The 27,339-nt window shown below is 38.9% G+C and overlaps 2 protein-coding genes across 4 annotated transcripts; one reads left to right on the forward strand and one right to left on the reverse strand.

Annotated features, from left to right (window-relative positions):
* Nucleotides 1–1,417: 1,417 nt before the first annotated feature.
* gtpbp3 (GTP binding protein 3, mitochondrial) lies at nucleotides 1,418–16,985 on the forward strand. Of its 2 annotated transcripts, none has more exons than XM_022751308.1 (11): nucleotides 1,418–1,689; nucleotides 1,988–2,259; nucleotides 2,819–2,905; nucleotides 3,719–3,801; nucleotides 4,198–4,317; nucleotides 7,135–7,207; nucleotides 8,290–8,433; nucleotides 10,510–10,675; nucleotides 12,676–12,806; nucleotides 13,447–13,633; nucleotides 14,312–16,985. In XM_022751308.1, the coding sequence occupies exons 1-11, from the start codon at nucleotides 1,631–1,633 to the stop codon at nucleotides 14,541–14,543; spliced, it is 1,554 nt and encodes a 517-aa protein (XP_022607029.1). In that variant the 5' UTR covers nucleotides 1,418–1,630; the 3' UTR covers nucleotides 14,544–16,985. The 2 variants fall into 2 exon arrangements, with proteins under 2 accessions (XP_022607029.1, XP_022607068.1); XM_022751347.1 differs by having other exon boundaries at nucleotides 1,991–2,259.
* A 1,248-nt stretch (nucleotides 16,986–18,233) lies between these two features.
* LOC111226335 (plasmalemma vesicle-associated protein-like) lies at nucleotides 18,234–25,431 on the reverse strand. 2 transcript variants are annotated; one of them, XM_022751463.1, is made up of 9 exons: nucleotides 24,984–25,431; nucleotides 24,421–24,597; nucleotides 24,027–24,117; nucleotides 23,238–23,439; nucleotides 22,900–23,119; nucleotides 20,708–20,857; nucleotides 20,327–20,455; nucleotides 19,697–19,804; nucleotides 18,234–19,205 (listed from the first exon to the last, which is right to left on the reverse strand). In XM_022751463.1, the coding sequence occupies exons 1-9, from the start codon at nucleotides 25,185–25,187 to the stop codon at nucleotides 19,197–19,199; spliced, it is 1,290 nt and encodes a 429-aa protein (XP_022607184.1). In that variant the 5' UTR covers nucleotides 25,188–25,431; the 3' UTR covers nucleotides 18,234–19,196. The 2 variants fall into 2 exon arrangements, with proteins under 2 accessions (XP_022607184.1, XP_022607265.1); XM_022751544.1 differs by lacking the exons at nucleotides 18,234–19,205; nucleotides 19,697–19,804 and having other exon boundaries at nucleotides 20,318–20,455.
* Between the last annotated feature and the right edge of the window lie 1,908 nt (nucleotides 25,432–27,339).

The following is a 27,339-nucleotide window of genomic DNA, read 5'->3' on the forward strand; positions in this document are numbered from 1 at the left end:
TTTGATGGTGCTCAACAGCTGTAAGGTGGCAGCTGTCAAGCTTTGTGCACACACTGAGTAGTCTATAAATTATTGAGATCCCAGGTTAAAGATTGCTCCTCGGGCCTCAGGCCATGCCTCTTCGGCATGCACACAATCTATCTCCTCGGCCGGCCGTCCTGGATGCTGTGTTTCACTGTGCAGTCACACAGGCAGGCTGGCAGCCCTCCCCCTTCGTGTGGCTCAGAGCTCACAAGCACCTCAAATGCGAGCAGAAATTGTGCTTACTCACCACCCTCTGGGCTGACAGCTGCAAAAAGCTGGAGTGGGGCACACACAGCAGTGCACATGTAGTCTATAACCTGTGTTTATAATCTGTGAAGAACTACAAGAAAAAAACAAAAACAACAACAACAACCGCAACAACAACAACATAGTAATTATAGTAATTTAACTTAACTGAAAATTAACATTGTGGCAGTGAAAAAAAATAAAGATCAGTTAACACAGCATGTAGCCTCCTGAGAGATACCTCTAATATTTAGTCTACCCTCATTGATATAAATAGGATGACATTAGACACACCTCTATCTAAAAATAATCACTTCGCATATTTACACTGGTTGGCACGTAGACAAAAAAAGCACACTTTTTGCCATTCTCTGTTATATGGTTTTACCCACCAATCTATTTTTTTAAAATTTCATCATAAAAATGAACAGATCTGCTATTAGGAAGAAACAGTTACCTGTCCCTTGCAAACTGATTTATCTGCATCTTCATGATACATCTGCATTATGATTCAAATTCATTTTACTAAGTAAATAAATAAATGACAATAAGAATAATAATAATGAAAACTATTCGTATATTTAACAATAATTACAAAAAATAAACAATCAAATAAAGAAATAAATAAAAGTTAGAGTTGTTCAGGGAGCTCTACAAAGAAACAAATCTTCATAATTTGGTAGTAATGTATGCAAATGTTTGCAGTCCTAATGAATCTATATAAAGGCTAAAATTGCCATTTAGGCCTACATTAGGAAAATAATTGAAAAGTTGCTCTGTGCAGGTTTACCTATTAAGAGTATGATAATTACAGTAAAATGTTAATATTAGCGTCAGTTTCAGATTCATGCAGATTCATGCAACAGAAAAGCCACTTTTATTGAAAATAAATTCCTGTAGAAAAATAGATAGATAGATAGATAGCTAGATAGATAGATAGACGGTAACAGATGTAAGAGCGACAGTAGCCACACGGACTCAATTTAACGGTGCACTGTGGGCGGGTCTTAGTCCAGATCGACGGGTTGTAAACGAATGGGATTCCAGAAACTGGCGCTGTTGTAGAAATCGTTAACCAATCACAGTCAGCAGGGGGAGCAACACACCCATCGTGGTAAATGTAAACGGTAGTGGAGAGAGGCATGAGTTTAACGAGGAAGCGCTCACAGAGAATGAAAACATTCACGAATAATGAATTGCCTCCATACACCAGCTGACTTTACGTTCACAGGTTATCCCGACATAGGAACTAAGGGGAAAAGGTTAACGTAATGACTTCGTCAAGGACAGAGCTTGATTTGCAGGGTCAGTCTGTAAAACCAGCCACACGAGAAACGTTTGGTATTAGCGTGCTTTAATTATGTTTCCATTTATCTATCGTGGGATATGGAGATCGGCCGTCCACACACTTAGGATAAGGTTTGTTACCAAATTTCAACTGCAGTTTCTGTACACTGGCCTCTATTTCATCTTTTCCTCGTAGTAGATATATACACGAGTGACAACCGACAATCGCAGTAAAGTAAAATAAAGTAAATATGTCTGATCATAATTTCAATAAAAATAAATAAAATATTTTTACCTTTAACTTTACATTGTTTTGTAAAAATGAGAATTTTTTTTCCAGTCTACCTCCAGTCAGCTGATAAAATATATTAAGATTAGTCAAACATATAATCAGAGGTTACACTGTGTTTTATCATTTCCTTATCTCCAGCAGAGGAACTCCACTGTGCAAACCACTGTCCACCTGTGATGGAGTCCCAGCTGGACTGGCTGATGCTGACACCATCTTTGCATTGTCATCGGGCCATGGCAGGTGTGGGGTGGCTGTGGTACGAGTCAGTGGTCCAGCATCGGCTACAGCACTGAGGCGTATGGCCGGCCTCACACACAGCCTACCTCCTCCACGCACTGCCCTGTTACGCAGCATCACAGACGCCCAAGCCAAAGAAGTGTTGGATCGTGGACTTGTCCTCTGGTTCCCAGGTCTTTTCCCTTGGACCATGATCACGCACACACATGCACACACACACACGCACAATCCATAGGGTGTTGTCATATTAGAATTCGTCTTGCATTAAATAATCATTTGTTAAGGGAAACAATGAATGTTAAACATAAAATATCTCAAGCAACTTTCCAAGTGTCAGCATGTGATGTCGAAAGTTGGTGTAACACATGCAAAAGCTCTGTCCACTGGTGAGGGAACCACTTCACCTAAAAACTGTGATATGAGTAAAATACAAACCATGTGTGAGCACCTTCTCATACACCAAACCGGCTGGATTGCTAAATGTTAATGCAAGTCCCAGTGTGTTAAACAGTTTTCTGTCACTGCCATTTAAAACAAAAACCTAACATACAAGCCAGAGCTGATCTAATTTATTGTATCACAGTACTGAGTCTTGTGAATCTAAAATTCGATCAGTGTCATCCACTTGCAGTTTAATTAAGGTATACCTTAACATTTTGCCCCTTGTAAGTATTTAAATGACTAAGCAATATTCAGACTGTGTTGTTGTTTCTCTTGTGTTCGTGCCATCAGCTCCTCACAGTTTCACAGGAGAGGACAGTGTGGAGTTCCACATCCATGGTGGCCCTGCTGTCATTACTGCTGTCCTACAGGCTCTAGGTAACATCCAGATATCAAACAGAGTCAGTGCTATACAACTTGATATAGTGCAATATAACACACAAATTTACAGTCTCATTTGACGCATCATTACTTTGCGGGTTGTGTGTTTATGGCTTCATAGCTTTGACTTCTAAAGCTCTAAGCCTGCATGAAAAGTCTAAGCACAGTAGCTAGCCGAGTCATGTAATTGTCCGTCACTGGGACTTAAAAGAGAAAACTGACACATGCATTCCTATTTCAAGCAAGCGTGGCAATCCTCATGTGATTGACTAGTAATATTTTTATTGCAGTTCTCCCGCAAACCTTCTAGAGGGCAGTGTTGTATAAATCAGCAATGTTAATGAAAGTTTGTCACTATTTAATATATGGTTATCTGTAATCAGGAATAATTCAGTTTTAAAACATTGCAGTGATGTACAAGACATTTTTGAGTAATTCTTGTTTTTTAAAACTAAGAGGAAGGTTTTGTTGGTGAGATGATAACCAGCCAGCAGGGTGTAAAATAGAATATTTTGCTCTAGTTAACAGATCATGACCTCCATTTGCCAAATGGTTTTGTGCTCATTGTCTCCTCCTGATGAGACTTGAAAAATGGTTGAGTAAACTAAAGTGAAAATGTAACCTCTTTAACTTGCACAGTTGTGCCTGTTTTCATTTCAGTTGAACCCTGAGTGACACTTTGACCCTGTGTTTGTCCCTCCTTTGTTTGTGTGTGTGTGTTCTTGGTGTGCATGATGCATGACGTCCTCGTGCCTCAAACATTTTTCCATGTTCGTATGCTGTGGTGGTGTGTGTGTGTGTGTTTCTCAGGAAGTGTGCCTGGCATGAGGCCTGCTGAAGCCGGAGAGTTCACGCGGAGGGCCTTTCAAGCAGGGAAACTGGGTTTAACAGAGGTAGGTCAAGAAGTACATGTAAAAACCCACAGAAAAATCTGTGCAGATTTGTGTATCAAGAGCTCCTAGAGGAAAGTCAAACGGTAAATGTGGAATAAATGGGGTCAGACACGCTCAGGGATTTCAAGTTCATGAAATGTCAACGGTGGAAAATTTTCACATTTCTCTCATTGAGCAGCCAAATATGCAGCCTGACGTGTTAATAAGGGACTATTGTGGATATTCTATGAACAGCATATAACACTATATCACAGTAAATCTTAGCAGTAGACAGTAAATTGAGTTTTTATTTATCATAAGCAAATGTGTTTTTACAATTCAGATATTGCAGTGTGATAATGCATGATAGGTACTTTTGTTATACTGCAATATTAACTATTACAATGCCGCTTGAAGGTGGAGGGACTTGGGGATCTGATCCACGCTGAGACAGAAGCCCAGAGGAGACAGGCTCTCAGGCAGATGTCAGGAGAACTGGGACGCCTCTACCAGGACTGGAGCCACAAACTGAAACGGGTAGGTTGTCTGGTTGTACAGAGGCTGGTGGTGTAGACAGAGGTGTTCATACATGTTACGCATGTTTTTCTTGGATTTGATTTATTTTAGTGTCTGATGCTAAGAGATTATTGTTTTGATACAAATAATATATATTATTCATGTTATTAGTCATTCAAATGATTGAGTAATTCATATGCATTCTTGAAACCTGTTTGTGTAATGGTCTTGCAATTTCTACACGTTGATTAGTCAGCTCAGACACAGACTCAAATGTTTGAAGATCGTACATCTCTGTCTCAGACACTCTGTTTGCTTTTTGGTATCGACCTGTGATCACATTTGACTTGCTCCGGTCTTCAACGTGACTTGATCTCGACCGCCTTTAGTGACTCAAACCCAGCCAGAGTTTGTCTTTGAACTGACATGTGAACAGGGGGCATTTAGATGTTCCTATTGGAAAAACAATGTTCTGTCCAGTTCCACATTTGCTTGACAGCAGAAACAAGCTGGAATCCTGGAGCTCTCCCTGGAGAGACGTTCGTGTCTGGAATTTATCCGAGAACAGTGTTTGGAAAGAACCTGTCTGTACTCTGCTGTTGGACAGGCCTCAGTAGTTTCACACCCAAACAATGCTTTCTGTTTTTTTTGCATCTCTGCAGCTGCTTATGAACCACACTGTTTGTGGATTAATTTATGGGAATCTGAGGCTTCCTGTTTTTATGTGACCATCGCACGTGTAGTGCGTGTGTTTTCTGTTCAATACTGAGAACCAAAGTACTAATATGAATGGTACATGTAAACACTTATCTCAAATCCTATTCAGCACTGGATAAAAAAACTGAAGTAAAGAAAAAAACAAAACCAAGAAAAACAGGGAAAAACTGCAATCAAGTCAAAGAGAAAAAAGAAATAAATTAGATGTGATTTCACTCTACAAGGACAAACAGTTAACATACTGATACTTTATCAATTGAGGATATTATTTTATACAAATATCATTAGTATATTACTCTATTCAACCAACCGAACAATTTAGACTGGGCAGAATTTTTGACATATTTTATTGAATGAGATACTATTACTACTGCTACCACTATTAGTAAGTAGTAAGTAAGAACAGTGGTTTTTACAGTAAAATGTAATTGATCATATAATTGTAAACCTTTTTTACATCCCTTCCAGTGAATCTTTGAAATATAGTTATTGTCCAAGGAGATAAGAGAAAGTTTTTCTACAACCATCATGTTTGTTCCCTACTAGTTGCTACTGAAGAACTAAGCTGTTTAAACTTTACCTAATTTGTTTTGAAGGTTTGTAGGCTGTTGCTCATGTTATGTGATGACTGAGGCAGCTGAAGGGATCAGGGTTTGCGACCTCTGGCCAGCACTGTGACTTTTTACTGTTTTACTGTCTTAGCATCAGAACCACAGACTGTTTCCCTTTCACGGCTTGTCGAGGCAGTTCATAGCAGGAGGTCACTGACCGCAAACTGTGAAACTGTTTTGGAGGGATCTTGCAACACTTTGGCAGCAGTTCAGACTAACCGGTCCAGGTGTTCTCCCTTGAGAAGCTCTGTTATGCTACTTGTCAGCAGCTTTTTTGAGGCAGTTCCTAGAAGCAATTTGAACGTGCCTTTATTTTGCATTTACATTTCGGGGAATCCAGTCAATCAGAGGTATACCATCTGTATGATGCTATGGGTCAAAGCCTCGTCCGACACCCAAACAATGCCGCTTTTTTAACCGGTGGCTTCCCACTTTTGTCAAAGGATTAAAGTATGGGAATCTGTCGCTTCCTGTTTTTGTGCAGCTATACTACTATTGTGTTTATGTTCTGCAATGTCAATCAAGATACTGATCGGTGCTGTGGTTCATACGCTGATGCTCTGTATTCTAGATTTAAATGAATGTTAGTTTAAGATCTGGCAGTGATGTAAAGTAGCAGCAAGACTTTACATGTTATGAGATTAGTTGTGGAAAAAGACCAGAGGAAGCCATTTGAATTTTATTATCCAGTGTTAATGTACACCAAATACATACAGGGAATAAATGGACACTAAAAAAAACGAAGTCTGAAAGCCTGAAATGTAAATGAGTCGTCCTATTGGTGGAGAAGAATAACAGAAACATCAACTTCAGTCAGTGTGTGAAATACCTCATGACATTTGGGAACTCCCATGCCATGTTTAAGAGAATACTTCCAAAACAGAGCAGGCAGCATATGTTGGATACTTAATCAAAATTGTGCTTAAACAATTGATTGATTAGTCAACAGTTTTGATTATAGAGAAATCATCAGCCATTTATCAAGGATAAATACCAAATATGTGCTTGCTTAAGGTTCTGAAATACAGTGATTTGCTGCTCTTCTCTCATTTATATCATTTATTAATTGACAGAAAGTAGCTGCAAAACAACACAGCACAAATGAAACTTCCTGCAGTTTATGCAATGAGAACTTTTATTGGAAATCCTTTATAAAGTTTTTTTGTTTGTTTTTTTGTAAAATTTTATGAATAATGGATAATGAGTAAAAAAAGCAGTAAAAAGTATAAATAGGGATTTTTAAATTGCATGTTGACTGGTTTATTTTAAAGAATGTTAACTGAATTAGTTTGCCTATATTTGAGTATTACCTGCAGCACAATAATATATCCATGATATGTGCACTAGCGAGATATACTCTGTATTAGTTTCCTGTTCACTGCCAGTCACCTTTTCTGTGCTGTTTGCAACATTTCAACACACAAGCAAACTGAGCACCACTTTGTTCAGTGGTGTGCGCATGGATTTCAGCATCTTCTCATCTCTACTCTCTGTTTTGCATGTCTCACAGTGTCTGGCTCATGTGGAGGCCTTCATTGACTTCAGCGAGGATGAGCTCATTGAGGACGGGGTCTTAAACCAAGGTATGTTTGCACTTTGTCCTCTGTGCTGGAGAAAAAAATAACAGGACAGTCATCTCTGGGGCTTCAGGGGGAGGCGTTGGGGTCCGCGGGCTCTGTTTCTCTCTAAAGAGAGAGGAGTCGGGCTGTTTTCCTGTTTGGATCTTCAGCTGCCATCGTGTGAGTTTGCTGCACAGTAGGGGGAATCCATAGACATCAAACTGCTCAAAAGGCAATTTCCTGTAGGAAGTGTGGATAGAAGGCCAGGGGGACAGTAGAGGCATTTGTCTTACCTTCAAAGGCAACCTGCCATGTCACTCACAGGAATAGTGCTGTCAGCAGCACCGTCCACAGCCCAACTGTTGTCTGTATGCCCAGGTTTCCCATGCTCACAGTGTGTGTGTGTGTGTGTGTGTGTGTGTGTGTGTGTGTGTGTCTGTGTACGTGTGTGTGTGTGTACGTGTGTACGTGTGTGTGTGTGTGTGTGTGTACGTGTGTGTGTGTGTGTACGTGTACGAGGGACATCCCCCCTGAGTCTGTCGCCTGCTGTCTGGCACTGGCAGGGCTCTTCAGAGAGCCTCAAATGTTCTGAAGTTTCGACACAATAAAGCCTGGGAACTAGTTTGTTTTAGTGGCATGGAATGTTGGCTCACGCTTCCAACGAATAATAATAGACTGAGGCCCAAAAATAGAAATTCTGGCACAAATACTTTCCATTGCCACCTGCAAAGATATAGCAAATTACATATTTAATTCCAATTCTGAAGTTTTATTAAGTTTTCAAGTCATCCTGCATTTAATGTGCGTAATGTGCTTTATACTGTCAGGATCATTAAGAATTTGGATTTATTTCCTTTAAGAAAAATTATGTAAAATGACGTATTGAATTGTCAAAAACATTTTTCCGCTTTAGTCCTCTGCGTAAAGAGACAAGTCCATGACCCATTTTTTTTTCGTCCAGACGAAGGGTGTCAGACGGAGGACAGGCCTTTTTCCTTCAAAGGGCAGAAATTCCTTTAACAAGGCCATGAAAGTGAAGTTGAACACGAAACCTTCGTCATGTCCTGTTCCCTCCTCTGTCTTTATCACCCTCTCACGCCCCTCAGTCGACAGATCGGTGTGCGATTTACAGGCAGAGATGGAGCGACACCTAAAAGATGAGAGGAAGGGTGAGCGGCTTCGCAGCGGAGTTCAGGTGGTCATCGCAGGAGCTACTAACGCAGGGAAAAGTAGCCTACTGAACACACTCTGTAAGAGAACCTGAAAAACCAGCACACACACACACACACACACACACACACACACACACACACACACACACTGTGAAGGGATTAATATTAAAAATATGACTTACTATCTTGTAAATACAGACCTTACTGTTGAATCATACCGCTGTCAGCCATGGTTTGGAGGGTGGAAGACGGCATCATCTGTCACACCATTAACAGCGCAGACTCATAACAGTTTTTGAAATGTGTATGATTCATTTAAATGCAAATACTCTGTAGAAATGTGTGTGGCTGACAAGACGCTGAAGACAAACCTAGAAACAAGCAGCAGTCTGAAATAAGACGCTGTTAAAGTAGATAGAGGGGTTAACAAAACAACCTCTCGTCAATGTCCATTAGTAGCTGTTCTGGAGCTTTCAGTCAAATAATCTTCTTCAGCAGCAGTTGTCCTGAAATTGTAGAATTTCCATTTTTCTTCCAGCTTCTAAGCTTGGAAATGGACGTTGTGGTGAGATTGTTTTTGAAACTGCTGCTTCCAGCATGTTGTATTTTCCCTAAATTTTACTATCGGAGGACAAACGTTTTCAGGTGAAAGACAGCAAGGTCAAAGACATCTATCCCATTTGTTGTGCATATTGTAATAATCTCCTCATAGTGCAGGAACACAGAACACCATCTGTGAACAGTTGAACCTGCTCTCAGACACATGAATTACAATTACTATTTTGACTTTTCCTGATACAGATGTTTTGATTCTTGCCTTGCTCCAGATTGCAATGGAGTCAGTGTAAAAAAGTTACATATAATCTGTATATAAATATATAAGTAGACACTCAATATTTTCACCTCTCATTCTAAATCACTTCTACTCATGTTTCTAGAGTGTTTTGGTATGAGCTAATGAAACCCTTTTGTTTGGTTTAAGGTTACGTTTGTTTATGGTATTGCATCCTGAAATCATTAAGAATCACATTCTGTAAACTACCCCGGAGTGGAGCTTGGCTGTGGCTCCTCACAGCTTCCTATCAGAATAATAGGGGTATTTATCAAATTTAAGATAAAATCCTGTTATCCTTTCCTGTTCCGATTGGTCTTCCCTGACGGCACAGATGAGTAATAATGAGCTGTCAGTGCTCCATGACGTGGGATTCGTTGGGACGGTCAACCCATGAAAGTCCTGAATAGAGACTAAAGAAAGGATGACTGAAAATATCCCCTGTTGAGTTTAGATGGTGCAGAACTTTAGTACGTATAGAGATTTCTATATTAGACAGATGTTATTCAGTTATCACAGAAAGATCCTTCCTTGTTTGTTGCAATAACTGGCATTGTCCTTTTGTAAAGTACACAGTCTTCTTGAGTAGGTCTTGGGTATAAAAATCATTTTTTTTCCTCCTGTTTTGAGATCTTGACACCAGCTTTGAAAAATTCTTTAAACCAATGAAACTGCAATTTGATAAATATAAACATAAACAAATGAATTAATTCTACAACTTAGTTAGTTGTTCACCATCAGGACCCATTAGATACTTCTATGTCATTTTGTTCAGGTCTTAATGGATAATTTGTGATATATGTGATAACACTGAATTGATCCTAGTGCCAGTGTCAAATGTAGCTTTATTGCTCCGTTGTTACCCACAAACTTTTAAAAACACCTCAATGAGCCACTCTGTTGCACTGGGAGACACGCCTTCATTATGATTAACATGGACACTGTTGTTTTCAGCTCACACAGACCTACTGCCGGAAATACCCACTAGAGCACAAAATGTGTATTATTCCGTGGCAGAAAATAGTGCCGAACAAATCCTGTTCTACTTATATTGGCTAAAAATAACAGTGTCCAGCTGGAAATTATTAATCCTTTTTCAAAATGAAGTTGTATATTTTTAAACCGTTTTTTTTTTTTTTTAAAGATTCACGTCTTTAGTAGGAATGAATGGCCTTGGGTGTGACAACCACAGACCTGCAGGTGAAGTGAGAAAGTTTGGAGAGATGGATTAATAGATGGCTGATTGTGGCCTCCTCATGGGATTTGTTGACAATGAGAAAGTATCTCCAGCATCAGCTATCCTTTAACCTTTTTAAATCCAGGCCAGAGACCTGCTGCCATTGTGTCTCCCATTGCTGGGACCACCAGGGACGTAGTGGAGACAGCATTGGACATCGGTGGTTTCCCTGTCCTCCTAAGTGACACAGCCGGCCTCAGAGACAGCTCGGACCTGGTGGAGAGAGAGGGGGTCCGCCGAGCTCGGGAAAGGTAAGGAGGAGAAGCAAATAAAAAAAATAAAAAAAAATGTTTGCTTTCAAGATTTAGATGAAGGAGACCAACAATGCTAAGAAATGAAGGCTAGTCTTTTGAATGTTTGACTTCAGTACGGGACATTAGTACATAATAGTAGTAGTATAGTACTGCTAATAGTACTGCTTTGCTGCCTCAGCGACTGTTTGTATGTATATAACACAGAACAAATTAGCCTGGGGACCAATGGAGCATGTCATTGAAAACAAAGAAAGGAAGAAATAAGTCATTGCTTTTGCCCTGTACATCGTGCTATATTTTTGTAATGTCTAGACTGCCAGAGTTTATATTATTGCTGAGCCACAGTTATAAATACATGGGACAAACACACTCAGGAGGTTGCGTAATGAAGAGCCACCTTTCCCCGTTGTAGAGTTTCTACTATTGAGAGGTTGTTAATGTGAGATGTGGAGAATAGACATTTATGGTCATTCACTAACAGCCACTTCCACTGTTTACACCAGGGAAGAATAGCACAACTTGGAGGACTTGTCATCAGCACTTTATCATATACAAACAGGCGAACACACGAGCAGAAGATGGTGCTGGCTCATACACACACTATTAAATCATCTTTGATATACATATTTGTGCAGTTACAAAGAACAGAAGAAGAATGAGCCTAACAACACACCCCACATTGATTATTAATGATTTATTGGTGAAAGTTTCCTGTCTTTGTAATTACATAAATATAGCAGCTGCAAAAGTAAAACAGCTCCATTTTTTTTTAAATGGCAATACAGTAAATATTAGTGTGTGACCAATTCAGTGTGTTGCTGACACTTGGCTGAAAGACTTCAAGCTATAGAATGTAAGGACTTCAGTAAATATTAAGACTGATATTTTTCATGGCAAAAAAGACAAATGTCAAGTATTTCCCCAAGTGCTTGTGTCCTTGGCAGGTAGAAAAGCATCAGACAGAGTAATGAGGTATTACTGCGCTGAAATCAGTACTAATGATATTTGTTAAGTGGCAGAGAATAGAGAGATGTAGAGCGACCCCACCTTTTCAGTGGGAACTTATGCTGTTGGATATTTTAAACATTTACCTTTAAAAGTATGACTATCTCACAATTGTTTGAGTCACGGCTGAATCAGACGAAAACTATCAATGTATAAAAAAACAGATGAAAATCCGATGACAAAAATATCATTTTCAATGCAAATGTTCTGTAGTTCTTTTACTGTTTGTTTTAGTTAAGTGTAGGAAGGGTGGGCAGTGTGCGTTCTATAGGGAACTTTTTGTGCAAGGAGCAGGTCAGAGGCTTGTGACCTGGGTCACTACAGGAAGGACATGGTAAGTACAAGCATCCGCTGCTGTTGCTGCTGCCACTGCTGTCGCTACTTCACTGTGGGACGGAGGTGCTGGAGTGCACAGAGTATTTAACTTCAAATACCATTTAGATAAATGAATGAAACCCATTATTCATACTGCGCTGTTTCTGCTGCAGTGGCAGGAAAACCTATTTTGTAGAGTAACACTGTTTCTCAGGACACTTCTCTCAGAGTACCACTAGGGTATGAAGTAGAAAATTTACCCAAGTTGATTTAAAAAATCTTAATGGGGTCTTTGACAGCCACTGACATCTTTTCTGTGGTCCAAAAATGGAATATGGTCTGTAATTTAAAAAATTAAGTAATGTAAAGGTAGAAGTAAATATTATTTTACCCAGTTAAATGCATTTAGGAAACTGCCATTCAACTATTTTGCAGCCTTTGGATGAGAAAAAGACAACAGGTTTAATATATAAAGATAATCATAATTAAAAATAATACCTAGTCTCATATCATCAGTATGATTTCAGTGCTCCAATCTCCTGGCTTGAAATTGGAGCCGACTGATTTACAGTGTGTTAGTTAAAAAAGTACAACATTCTTGACAAAATACTGTTGGTATCATGAAGTTAATTAATGAAAGTCTAAATGTGCATCTGTGACTGCTTTCTCTTTTCCAGGGTGGAGCAGGCAGATCTGACCCTGGTGGTTGTGGACAGTGCTCATCTCCCCACTGATGCTCAGCAGGCTGCAGCCTTCCTTCAGGGACACCTGAGGAGTGTGCTGGCCACCGAGGAGCAGCCTGAGACAGGTATCGTATCTACAGTATAATGGTAATAGTGATGATGATCTTTATTTGTAGAGCACTTTTCAAAATCCATGTTTTAAAGTGCTTGACAAAGTACTAGACATCTTCTGCTTCTGCTGCGGCTGGACTTTTGCTGAGACTTCCAAAGAGACACTTCACAATAAAACACAGTAAAAATAGGTGTACTTGTACTGACCCACACACAAGTCTCTGTGCCTTTTTAAGTAAAAAAAAAAAAAAAAATCACATTGAACAGCGACTTTTTGAAAGTGGTATTTTATCATGACCTGAAGTTAAACTGCTCAGTTGTTTGATTTTTTTAGGTCTGGACTGCAGTGTGTTGTGGCCACAGTCACGTGCTCACAGCTCCATCTTTTAGGACTAAATGGTTGGGTGAAGGGTCATCCAGGTCAGAGAGTATAGGCTGGACAGTGAGTTTTAAGTCATTAAGAATAATCAAACAGAAATGTCAGTGCCTGAGGGAGGAGTAGTTTAGTCATTGGTATTGATTAACAACTGTTTTAAACCCCTGCAGAAAACACAGTGGTGACTTTGTGCTGTGGGACATTAACAATTTGACTTCAGGATTTTGTGTGATTATCATTTACACTCATTAGAATTTCTTTTTCTTTCCTTGTGATAGTATTTCCTGCGGACAGGTATCTCCTGGTGCTGAATAAGACTGACCTGCTGCCAGATGATCAGAGACAGAAGCTGGACAGGGAGTTGAGACAGGTGTCTGAACTTCCTCCTGTCTGTCTGATCTCCTGTCACACTGATGAAGGACTGCAGGACTTCCTCACAGTGCTGCACAGCAGTGTCAAAACTCTGTAAGTAGCGATAACTTATCATGTTCTCCTGTGCTTGGGCTGAGACTACATGTTTCATTTAAAAGTTCCATCAGAAAGACTGATCTTCTGCAGGACCGGTGATAGATTTGACCTAAAATGAATGACAGAATAGATTGATATTAACCAAACATTGGTTATGACAAGTTTCCAAAAGTTTCTATATGCATCCTAAAATTGCCTTTGTCCTATGGTGAATAACTGCGCTTGGTAAGTCAGTTATTGCAGTTAAATTTGTGGCATTAATATGATAAAAAATGTGGCATGATATATTACTTATAGTGCGTAAACTTCATATCTATATCAATATATTTTAATATGGATGCAGCATCTGCCTCAGATGTTTGTGCGCATGGTTTTAAGGCTCATTGTTTTCAGTTTTAACTGATTAATACCAAGACCAAGTTTTGTGAAATCTAGTATTCAGAGTGGTTTAAACTGAACAGTCACCAAAGTCAGAAATATTCAAATCCTCCTCTAAGTTGCCTCAGATAAAACAAATAAAACCAAAAATCAGATTTTTTTTTTTTTTTTTTTTTTTTTTGTAGCAAGGCGGGGGATCTGGTTTTCACCCTCTCTAAACCAAAAATGCAAAATAAAGCATGAAATAATGAGAATTTTATTACTGTGGTTCATTTTGTTCTCTAACTTCCTCTCTAGGTGTGGCGACCCTCTGTCTGGTGCCCCCACCCTGACCCAGGCCCGCCACAGGGCCCACCTGCAGCAGTGTGTGGCAGCCCTGGCTCAGTACCAGCGATACCGTGACACCGACCTCGCTCTGGCAGCTGAGGGTGTCCGGTTGGCTCTCACCAGCCTGGGCCGGATCACTGGACGGGTTGGGGCAGAGGAGATCCTGGATATCATCTTCAAAGACTTCTGCATTGGAAAATAATCAGATGAGTTGGAGTGAAAACATGCAATCCATGTGATAATAGCCTGCTTGGAGAGGAAAGCTGCGCTCTTGTTCCATCCCAGAGTATCAGTAAAGAAAGCGGGACAAAAGGGCACAGCCTCGGCACTGCGCCAGGCTTCTAGGCACAGCCACATTAAAAAGAATAATATTCGTGTTCTTGGCTACAGAATGCCTTTGCTCCCAAGACACAAACATGCTTGTTTTCTGTTGATGCTTTTTAACAAACTGAAATAGTTTAAGCGTGACGACAGGTGCCTCAGAGGCCCCATATGCTGGACAAGTGTTTGGCAAGTCTTGAGTCGTAATTTAAAAATAGACATTGAAACCCTTTGATAGGTGGGTATTGGGCTCTTGGGTTGCAACATAACAACCAAGATCATTTAAGATAAAGCCAGCTGCAGACCTCTGCAAGGTCACGGACTCAAAGTTTTGATGTTTACTTGTACTGCAGGACAATGAACAATTTTTTTTTTTTTTGGGAGCAGGTCTCATTTCAGTCGTACCCCTCTGTGTGTCGATGTGTTTGCACATGTGGTCACACAGTGTCACCTGAAACTTGTTGCGATAACTCAAAATCCATGTATAATTTTGATAAGAAATTGTATTACTCTAAATGTGTTATTTGTTATTTTACTATTTAAAATTTGGACAGTTGTTTCACACATAATGAATACATGTCACATTGGATCTTTGATGTGAAACTAATGGCATAATGTGTGTTTTTGTAACAAATCAGATTTATTTTATGGGCAGTTGGGGCCAGTGCAGCAAGCTGCAATTTTACAATGCAATATTAGCCATTCTCACAAAGATTGAATTGGTGAGGTCTAAATTCTTGCTACACAGTGGCTGGTTGTTATTTATTCCATTGTGAATGTCCAGCTCCCACCATAAAGCATAATGGACATACAGTGTGTAGAGAAAGTCAGAGCGACCCAGACCCCCTCTCTGCTCTGTGGGAAAGGTATGCTTTTGGAGGCAATGCGCTCTGTGCCCCTTTGTTCGCCTGTCAATCTTGCCTCGATCAAATATTTATGTTTCCTTGTTGAACTCCTCACCCTTCTTCCCCAGTTGGTTTCTTGCCTCCCAGTCTCTGACGGCATTTGTCCTGGTGTACACCAGCACAACTGCCCATCTCCCTGTCTATTCGTCTCTCTCCGCTCCGTCTCTGCTACCTGACCTTTCCTCTTTCCGCACTGCTCTGTCAGCCTTTTTGTCCTCTTTCATGTGCTCCCTGATTAATTACAACACAGGGGGAGTTCGAGCTAAAAGTGGTACTTGCTGTCATACAAATTAGAGGTAGTAAATTTTGGGTCCTGGTTCATCTTTAGTGCCCGTGTGTAATGTCCTTTATATAGCAATGTTTACCACAACTGTGAAAATCCATTGGACACTAACTCCCAATGCAATCCTAGTTTTGCATATTGATACCTAGAATATACTTTTTTGATACCTATTATTTATAGCGTTGCTTGCTAGCAGCTTGGCTTTATGAATGGTGAAATATCTCAACAACTAACAGATGGACTGACATTAAATTTTACACTCACAGTCCCGCAAACATGAATTTAGTTAACTTTTATGATTCCCTTTTTGTCTAACACCAGGTGAAAATTTTAAACTGTCCAATATTTTTTATTTGCAGCTGAATACCTGCAAAACTAATGACATTCTCCCCTTATTAGCAAGTGTTAGCATGATAAACATGAAATACATGCTTAACATCAGCATTAGTTAGCATTGTCTATGTGAGCATGTGAGCATGTAGTGTAGGACAGCCATACAGAGCCACTAGCATGGCTTTAAGCTATTGTTATACAAAACAGAGGAGCCAGCAAGAGCTTTTCCTAATTGAAATATTTAATAAAATGAGCAAATCTGGAACAATCTAATCAAATAATTAGTAAACAAGAGTATAAATGTGACCAGATATTCAATGCAATCTCCAATCCAATATATGTTGGATATACAATTCAATAAAAAAGCACTTCAGATGCAGTGCATGCAATAACTGTTGAAACGTTTCACCAAAAACCACAAATGTCAACTTGATGGTAGCTTGAGGAAAAGCCAGTTGATCTACAAAGTCAGTAGGATTAATTCTCTGGAGAACGTGAATGTCTGTACAAGATGTGGAATTTCATTTAATAGTTGTTGAGATTTCAGTGTGGACCGACCGACCAACATTGTCACCCATAGAACCATGCAGCTAGCGGAGCTAAAATAAGCTTAAATGTAATAAAAACTAAACATGAGTAAAATATTATTTGATGAATGTGGAAAAAAAAGGGCCAAATGTAACTCAATAAAGGGCTGTGGCGAACAGAAATGTTTTAAGAATTTTAAGTCTGACAATATTAATTATTTGATTATGAGAATAATCAATTCGTATTTAAATTAATAAAATAAATGAACTTTGAAATATAACACAGATCAATGCTTATCGTGTGTTACATTCTTCTCTTAATTTTGGAACATGACTCAACTCATTTGATGTCACAGTTTTGTTCAGAGCTGACTGATGTTAGGGACTTTTAGATTTCTGTCTTGTCAGTTTCCTGTGCTTTTGATTAATGGCTCTCCTGAGATGTGGAGTGTATGTAACCAGATCCAGTAGAGCCAACTCCACCCTGTACCCATTTGACTTTATGTCATGGTGTGTGTGTGTGTGTGTGTGTGTGTGTGTGTGTGTGTGTGTGTGTGTGTGTGTGTGTGTGTGTGTGTGTGTGTTTGTACGTGCGTCCAGGTCTATACTGTACATGAGACCAAAAACACTTTTTAAACAAAGGATTTCCTGAGGACAGGAGGCAGACTGACTCACCTGTAACACTCACATCCATCAGTACAGTCAGCCTGGGAGTTTATCCTATGTGTTTTCTTATGCAACATTGAAGGCATCTCAAATATTTGTTTTGTCTAAAAGAGAGTGTAATTTTTCTGTGTCCGGCTCACGCTCGTCATAATTGTGAAATTGGAAGTGAAGTCGAGTGTTCTCAGGAATTATAAACTTTGATAGGAGTAAGAAATGCATGATTATGATCATATCAATAAAGAATAGCTGAAATATTACTTTTGCTAATTATTTCAGACAATGCAAATGTATGATGAACATGAACAGTTATCTGTTTTTCTTCAGATGACGGTGGCAAATTAAAAAATGAATATTTGATGTATCTGCAAAATCCAGAGTAATCTAGTTTTTGGCACAGTGTAATAAATTATACTTTCAAATTTAAACAGTTAAATTTATGGTGAAGATAATTTATGATTCAGATACAGTATGAAAAAATAAAGAAGTTGAAACACCCAGTGTAGGAATAAAAATGAAATGAGTGAGTAGGTGACAGGCATTTTTTTTTAAATATTTTGACTTATAAATAAAAAGCAGTGATAAGTGATAATTAAAGTATTATTGACATAAAACATCGATGTAAGCTAATTTCAACTGAATGGCTTTTTATATGTCATATTTTACATGAATGATTGTACTACAGTAAATTATAAAGCAGGTAACATAAATTCACACTTTAATGATGTAAGTGGCACTTTCAATATCGCTTTATAAAGTAAATTATATACAAATAAGAAGCTGTAATGATACTATCTTCTGCAATCATTACAGCATTTTTTTAAATTTTATTTTACATTTTCATTTCTGTCTTCATACAGAATACACTATTATCACAAAAAAAGGAGTTAATTTTATGGATACAAGGTGAACACATTTAAACACCAGCCGTCTGCAGCTACAGTACTGTATTTGCTCATCGCCTTGTGCTTAAAAAGGAAAAGGAAGTAGTAAAGCTTGAGAGCAGTTCATATAACAGCTCCTGGGCTTGTAAAATGCTCCATAAAAGTGGCAATTAATAAGCGCACAATCGAAACTATTCTTTGTTGCGTTAGTCATAAAAACTAAACAATTTCAATTTCTAATTCATACCAAATTTCCTGCTTCTTATTTTTGATATACTGTACATTGTTTAAGATTGCTTATGGCTGTGATGATGTGTTTATGACTTGGTGGATGTGTGTATTGTCATCCGGGCCATGGTAGAAATTCAAACGTGTGAATCACTAGGAAACATAAATGCAGCTATTTTAAGAGTATTCTGTTTATAGCAGACACGTTAGCAGCTGCTGCCCAAACTCCTGTCTGAGTCTTTGTTGTATATTTAATGCCAGGAAGACACAAGAGACCGGCACTGGGTTTCTTTTTTTGGTTCATTTAATTTTAATTGCATGGTAATAAAAAGATTTTCCCATGTTGGTTTTCTTAATAACACAAACTACCATGAGTGACACACAAGAGAAAATATTTACACCAGTGTCATGGAAATTTTTACATTTACCTGAGTATAAAGATACAAAAGCTTTTCACAGTAAATATTTAAACTCAAACTCAAAGTGAGTAAAACGCAAATGAATCTTCAGTGCCAAGTAGAGCTAAACAAAGCATGCACAAACCAACAACAATACCTATATCATTAATATGCAATCACAAGTATTTACAGGTTGAGTTTGAAATGTGTTGCATCAGAAATATATACATGTCTTTTAAAAAGTCTTTAAAGGCCAATGTCGATCACTGTGGTGCACCACTAGTGCCACCAGTTCTTACTCTGCTGCTTCATTTCATCTCACCTGAAAGACAAAACATTAACAATTATAATTAATGGCAGCAATGAGGTGATATAGCAATGTTTTAACATTTGAGTTCTGGATTAAAGTTGATGCAGTTTGCAGATTAAATTTCAAATAGTTACAATATTTTCATTTGCCCAACGGTGCACAACAAAACCCCTAATGACGCACCCATCAGCCTCAGCTGTACTTTGTGTTGCGCTAATTGGCAAATGTTAGCATGTTAAAATGCTAAACTAAGATGGTGAATATGGTCACTGTCATACCTGCCTAACATTGGCATGTTAGTATAATGACATGAGCATTTTAGCACAAAACACTGCGGTAGAGAGCTGCTGGCATGGCTGCACACTCTGTCTTGTTTCAGCAAAGTTTCATCATGAAGATCACCAAATAACAGATGGATGTTTGAGTATTCTCTGCTAAGTAATCATTTGTAAATTAAATCTCCTGCTCAATAGTGATCAGGTGGGTCTCTATTTAAAGTTTACCTTCAGAGTTTTGCTGATGCCCTGTGCTCCAACAAAAGGCCAGTTAGCCACAGTCCCTCTGCCCTGCTGTGGGGCGGCCTGGAGGCCGGAAGCTTTAGGAACACCAGACTGCAAAACAAGATCATTTCAGTATTATTTAACACCTCAAACAGTGACCATATTTGTACAGCTTTTTGTGACAGTGCTTGGACACCTACATCGTACACTACGTATCTGGGGAGTTTGAAGTGGGGTGTTTTGTGAACCTATGACTCCTTAAAAAATGGTTTCCTTTTGTTATCTTGCCTGTCCATTCTTCCTGCTCCTGCAGCCCTCAGATTCCTCTTTTCTGCTAAGTCCACACACATCACCTTACCTCTGCACTGACGTCCATATAATCAGTGGAGTAAATCTTATTTAAAGGGCACCCTCAAAAAGTCAAACACAAGATATTACTTTGAGGACATAATGACCTTAAGATTATACAAGTGGAAATTTTAACCAACTCTTTAATTAATGCTTTACATGAGCACAAAAATGTCTCAAGCGAACAAAGGTTTGAAAGCATTTGTGGGCATCTCCTTTCCCTCATTCCCTTTCATATGTCTGCAGAGCAAATGACTGGGACTCTATTCTCTGTGTTTATTTTACCTTAAAATTAGGCTGAGCAGGGAGCATCTGCTGGAGGATCTTAAGTTCTCTCTCTCTCAGGGCCAAACTGTCGTCCTGCAGCTTCTTCTGTTCTCTCAACCGGTTCTGCTCCATCAGTAATTTTTCCACCTGGACAAAATATTCATGTGTTATTTTAAGTGGAAAACAATGTCGTCCCTTATATGCTACTGTATAATTAAGGCTCTTGTTAAAACAGATAAAACAGGAGTAGGTTATCATATACAGTACATTTTACAATGCCAGTTGCCAGTCATAGTTTTATAACCAAGTAAATTAGCTTGTTCCATGGATGTGTTCCCACTTGCCAGCCACACATGTACAAATGCACATACTGTACATCCTTACTCAAATGTTATCTACCTGGTCATCATGAGTCTTTTGCTTGAGCTGGAGCTGCCTGGCGGCCTCAGCGACCGTTTCACTGCGATTTTGTTCACACTGCTGCAGGTCGGACGTCAGGTGTGAGTTCTGCACCTCTAGACGACTGGACATGGCTTGGATCTCTGCCACCTGGAGGAAGAAAATACATAAATATTTTTTAATAAGTGTGATAAACGTCTAATCTGATTTGCCATATATTCCCTTTTAATGATTAAAACTTGCTTTCATAGACACTTGAAAGGGGCAGGCCTGTATGCAAAAAGAGCGAGATAATGGCCTGTGGTTGAAGAATGAGTCGTGTTCTGCTGAACCAAATGTGTTTCCAGATGGTGCCTTTGCATAATTGTACCTGTTTTTGTTTACCTTGTATCTATTTCTATCCGTAAGTTGACAATGTGAGTGTTTGTTAATGTTCAGTTTCCTCAGTGTCGTGCTGGAGTACATGCTGTACAGCTAATGTAAGAATGAATTTACACTGAACGTCTCCCCGAGGGACCAATGTTGCTCTATATCAACTGTCAGCAGCCTCGGCCACTGATGGAAGCTGATGTTGTTTTACTGAATATGGAGCTGAAGCAGTGGAATGTCACATAATCAAGAGGTTTTGTAAGTTTTAATGCGTTGTTTAAAAACTTGTGTCACTTTGCTTTTCTTCCAAGGCTCGGCTCAAGTCAGAACAGGTTTCAGAAGTAAAATGTCTTGGCTTTAAGTTACTGTCGATTCCCAACTAAAATGTTTGAGAAACATGTTAAAATGGAGAGAAAGGTTGCAAAAGCAAACTCACCATCGATACATTTAGAGTCGTTTGAGACTGTTTACCATGTTCTGCCTACAAATCGTTTTATGACTTTCATGATCTTTTCACATTTAAGTTATTGTGTTACTTCTTGATCACATCAGCATCTTAAGACGAGTCAATATCATAGAATTAAAATACAGACAGTAAAATTTCACCAATGCAGTAAGGAACTTAATATATTAGGATTTGATAATTTCCCTAAAATTTCCTAATATTAAACTCATCTATAAATGCCTCAGTAACTATGCTCCTCAGGTGACATGGTGGTACAGTAGCTCTCGGGGTTTCTGGCTCAATAACATGGTGTATATCTATGGTGATCTGTAAGGCAGTAAAATTCCCATCCACAAATCCTCATTTTGAACAGATGTCTTTTTCTGTTCAAGAAAAAAAAATGCTATATATCCTCTGGTTCCAGCTTCTCCAAGATGGGGATTTGCTGTTTTTCTGTGTTTTATATCTGCATATAAAATGTATGTCTCTGTAAAATTAGTGGTTTTGGATCATTCGTTAGAAAAAATGATGACAATGAAAATTTGATATTTCATTATTGACCTTTATTATTGACGATTAAATGATAAATCCAGAAAAAAAATCAGCAGCAGCATGATATATGACTTATTTCTGTTCATGTATGATTAAATGTGACAGTAAGTGTGGACAGCCACAGTGAAGACACATTCAGGCAGGAAAGCAAATAATGATTCTTGACCCTTTTGTGAGTGTGTATCCAAATGAAATATTGCTTTAAGCAGTAAAAAAGGTACTTGCTGAGGGCATGTGTTTTTGTTGTCCTGCACAGTGCTGCTGTATCAGCAGAGCCACAGACTTTACCTCTGCTTTGACCCTGAGTTCGCCTCAGAGGATGTCTGTCTCTTTAGCTAGATTTATCACGAATGATGCAGCGGATAGACTTCCTCCCTTGAGAAACTGGTTTCCCATTCAATTTGTTCCAAACCTTTGGAATATTCCATCAACTTCAAGGAGAAAAGGAAAACTTAAAGGAGGGTTAGCTAGAAAGAAGTATTAAGTCTGAATATTAAAAACCCATCTAAATAGGTGTGGTAGCCGCATTTACACAAGTACTGTAAAATACAGCTACTAAGGTACTTTATTTGAGTGTCACCATTTTATGCCACTTTATATTTCTACTCAACTACATTTTAGAGAAAAATATTTAAACTCTGCTCCATTTATCCGACAGTTTTACCTAAAACCATATTTAGAGCTTATAATGTATTGTAAAGACTAAGCCACTGCTTCCCAACCTTTTTGTCTTGTGACCTCTCACAAATATTATGTTTAACATTTTTATGAGTTATTAACAAAGAGTGAGTCACACACCTATTTATATCACAAGACACGCACTCACCTTGTTGCCAACGTTGTCGAGATACAACTGGAACTTATTCTCCACGTCTCTGGACAGGTTTGTGCAGCTGTTTCTAATCTTTTCCATTTGTTCCTGCTGGCTGTCACAGGTGAGGTGAAAGGTCAGCTGGTGAGGGAACAGGTTGTTGATACGGTTCAGGAAATCCCTGGTCACCGCTGTGATCCCGTTCAAAGACTGGGCAAAGTCTTCTTTGCACTTCCTGGCAAAAAAAAAAAAAAAAAAAAAAAAAAAAAAAAAAAAAAAATGAAACAAAAACTTGAATTAATGTTGATATTTTCAGTAACAGACAGTGAGCAGACAGACAGACGGAGCTGTACCTGGTGTAGCTGGTGAGCTGCTCTTTCTGCATTGTGTTCTCCCTGCGCAGGGTGATGGCATCCTGGTGGTGTGTGTCTCGGTCTTTGAGGGCATTGTCTCTCTCCTGGCTCAGGTACTGAACCATCTGGGTGAAGTTTGCCTCAATGAGATTTATCATAGCTTTCTGCTGAGCGTTGAGGCTCTGCATTGTTTTTAATTCACCTGGAGAGTTCAGATTTCAGTTAGATTGACACATATACTTTTATTAATTTTCCGCTACCACTTTCTAATAAGTCACCCTTTACAGAGGGTTCAAAAGTACTAATGGCATTATTAATTGTTAAGAAATAATTTTGTAATGCCTTATAGATCAGTTATTAGAGATTAATAAGAATAACTTTAGGGTTGCCAGATTGTGAGCAATATGTTAGTTTCTCGCTTTCTAACAAGTCTGTAGTTATAATTGTTTTATATAGTTTAATAAGTCATTAATAAAGGTTAACAGACTATCAACTAAACCATCTGTTAAATAAAAGCCAGAGAGATTATTCAGAAACCTGTGACCCAAAGGTTTATTAATGTCATATAACTGATTTATAAAGCATTAGTATATAATTTGTCAACCATTAATAACAACTTATAAACTCTTATTAGAAAGCAGAACAGATTCTTTTCTTAAGCACATCTACTTTAATTTGAATTTACACATGCATTAATCACTGTTGGAGTAATCTATCACAGTGTTTAAAGAGCAGAGTATTAGAGCATCACACTAAATCTACCAAAAAGTATGGTATTGGAGAACATACTGCTGGTAGTGAGCAAAGGAGGGGCCTGGATGGGAGGGGTAGGACGACGCATCATGCTCAGTGTTGTTGCACTCATTCTCTCACAGTTTGACTGTAAATGAAAAAAGATCACAGGGTGATTCATGGTTTGTGGCTTATATTTCATTACCAAGGAAAAGTACAACAATGCCTAAGGAAATAAGGAAATAGTCATGTTGAATAGTTTGCACATTATGAAAACATTACCTTTTAACCTTGATTTGCTCTTGCAGAAACATTTCTCAGCTGATTAAAAGCTGTTAAAAACTACTTGACAGCTTTACAAAACGACCTGCTTCTCAGTACGTCTTAGCAGAAACACGCTGTTCACTTTCCTTATCTTTTGATGTCTTTTCCATATTAATCATCTACTTACCAATTTCATTTTTAGCTGATATTCTGTGCTGTTGGCATCGGTCTTCAGCTTCTCCATCTCTTTCTCCAGAGCAGCCTTCTCAGCTGTGCGAGCTTCCAGCTGAGCTCCCAGCTCGCCTTTCTCCTTCCTCAGCTGGATGTTGTTCTCACTCAGCCTGTTGAAACTCAGCTCCAGATCCTTCAGAATAACATTCAGATAACTCATCACTGTGACTGTATTTTATAGCTCTGAACACGTTGACATAATGCTGTGAAATGAAATGGTAATATGGCAATAAAAAAAAACATATCGTGTCAGACAATCAACAAACTAGTGATGATGAACTTGATCAAAAGCTGCTGCATATAAGTCCATCTCATTTTTGAAGCTTAATTCAGTCTCTTAAAGATCTGTTCCTCTACAAATTATGTTTTGATTATTGTTACTTCACTTAGAAGTCAATGTCATTTTAAGATTTTTCTGTGTCAAGTGAGGGGCCTCTAATGTCTAACAAACTCAACTACAATTATTTTACAGGGGGATCTTGTCTTTACAGATTTTCTGAGCAAGAAGAAACCACTGACCTCTACCCTCTTCTCCTCTGCAGATTTCTCTGGCTGTCCATAGATGAGGAAGAGCACCAGACTGACGATGATGAGAGACTGGATCAGAGAGGAAAAGAAGAAGACGATCCTCATGTAGTAACCACAGCTCTTTCCCTTTGACTTGTGCAGGGGCTCCCTTGCCTCCAGGCCAAACTTGGCCCGGGAATAGCTGGAGCTGTACATGCTTGTTGGAGGTGAAATGGTGGCAGCTGGTTTTTGGAAGATCTAAACAAGAATTATTTGGTTGCAAAAATCCACAAAGTTTCCCCCTCTGATGCGATCTTCCCTGCAGAACAGGTGCTGAGTCTTCAAGATGAACACCGACAGGCAGAAAAAGGAGGAAGCTTAATAGTGAGATGTTTATTTCTCTGTCTGCTGCAGCTCTGCTACACTGTCAGGGTGTAGGAATGGCACGTAAGGATGGATGTAAACAATGACCCTTAGGTGTGTAAAGGGGCCATGTTTATAAATGCTGCTGGAGGCACACTTCCGGTCCATCCTGGCCCAGCCCTCACCTCGCCTCCCCTCCCCTCCCTTACCCCTCCCTCCCCTGTTCTCCCTCATCGACCTCTGTCACAGTTACAGCCTCATGCTGCAGCACAGCCCAAATCTCTAAAAAATTTTCCAACTGTTTGGAATGAAAAATTATTCCCGTCATGGGAAGATTAAAATAAAGTTTAAAGATGCCCTCCGGTCATGTTTTTTAGACATATAAAAATACTCTGCTTGGAACAGTAATTTTTTTTCTGGTATGGTTTTTCCACAAAAAAAGTTTGATAACCAAATTAAAAATCAAAATTATAATAACAATTATAATTATAATTACTCCCTCTCTCTCTCATTGAAAAAGCCAGAATCAGAAGTCAAAAATGTCTACTTCAGAATAGTCAATTTTCAGCATATGTGCACTAGGTACCAATATACACTAGGTACCAAAGTACCAATAATACTGATACTAAGTCTTGTTTTGAGTATGGGTCCTTGGCTCAATACTAAAAGAATGTTAGGTCACGGTCTGACTCATGAGTACTCTTCTTAGTCGTTCCCATAAAGTCCACATAAGAGCAGATTAAAGGAGACAGTCACATTTTTTCAAGTCTGTCTTGTCAGGTGCCTATATGTACACTCAAACAAGTTTTGCTGTTATTATTTCTCATGTTCATATTGGCCATTAAGAGATCCCTCCCTAATGTGCTCCCAATGTAAGTGATGGGCAACAAAAATCTACAGTCCACGTTCTGTGTGAAAATGTATTCAAAACTTTATATAAAACCGATATGAGTAATCTGAGTTAGTCAAATTAACTGGATATCTTCTTGAGGGATAGTCCTTTGTGTTTCCACAGGTAGTGTATTCATGCTGAGCTGTTGAAGAGGCAAAGTAACAAAAAGAGGGAATTTCACATTTAAAAAAGCCTATTACCTTCACCTAATATAATTATCTTATCTTTATGGCTTGTGAATTGGCATTGTGTCAAAATCTAGTTTTCAGACTTAATTTTAGTTTATAATGTGCTCACATTATAAGTGAGAGTACTGGTTGGTCTCGGGGTGTTGGGCATACAGTGAAAATAAATTATTTATAATCATATTTTAAAAGTAAAATCTGAAAAGTTACCATAACTGCCAGGTAAGTACAGTGGAATAAAAAGTACAATATTGACCTATGAAATGTGATGGAATAGAAGTATAAAGTAGCGTCAAAAGTAATGTAAATACTAAAGTAAAGTACAAGTATCGCAAAATTGTTAAGTACAGTACTGGATGTCCCTAGTTATTTTCCAATACTGTCTGCACATGACATACAGGAAACCAGGAAAGATCACCCATCGGTGCCACGTTTAAATATAGTTCCAACAGATTGACACAGAATGATCATATTTCCCTGGTGGGGGATGAACAATGTAAACCATATAAGGAGTAAAAGCTGAAAAAAAAAAACAACCCGAAAAAAAAAAAAAATTCCACCATATCCTGTTTCAACAAGCACGGAAAGGAGTCATGGCGGTGGAGGAGTGAAAGAATGAAAACAATAGGGACCTGTCATTCTTCAGGGATGAGGGAATAACAAATCCTCCTTGCAGTACAGACGGACTGCCCCCCCCCCCCCCGCACGCTGTTATCTGCGGTGATGACGTGAGGAACAGTCAACTCTGCTGGGGAAGGGTGTGAAAGGGGAAAGGTCCTCTGAGCCCAGGGTTTTCCTGCTCCTCATTGTCCCCCTGACAACCTGTCCTCTCCGGAAAAAAACTACTTTATGAAGGTATGTTAGTCATTCATCTTCTGTCACTCTGTCAGGAGTCAGGACAGACGCTGGATCAATTTCTGAACAAAAA

The sequence above is a fragment of the Seriola dumerili genome, unplaced genomic scaffold (genome assembly GCF_002260705.1).
Source record: "Seriola dumerili isolate Sdu_G_001 unplaced genomic scaffold, Sdu_1.0 BDQW01000002.1, whole genome shotgun sequence".
In the NCBI taxonomy this organism is placed as follows: domain Eukaryota; kingdom Metazoa; phylum Chordata; class Actinopteri; order Carangiformes; family Carangidae; genus Seriola; species Seriola dumerili.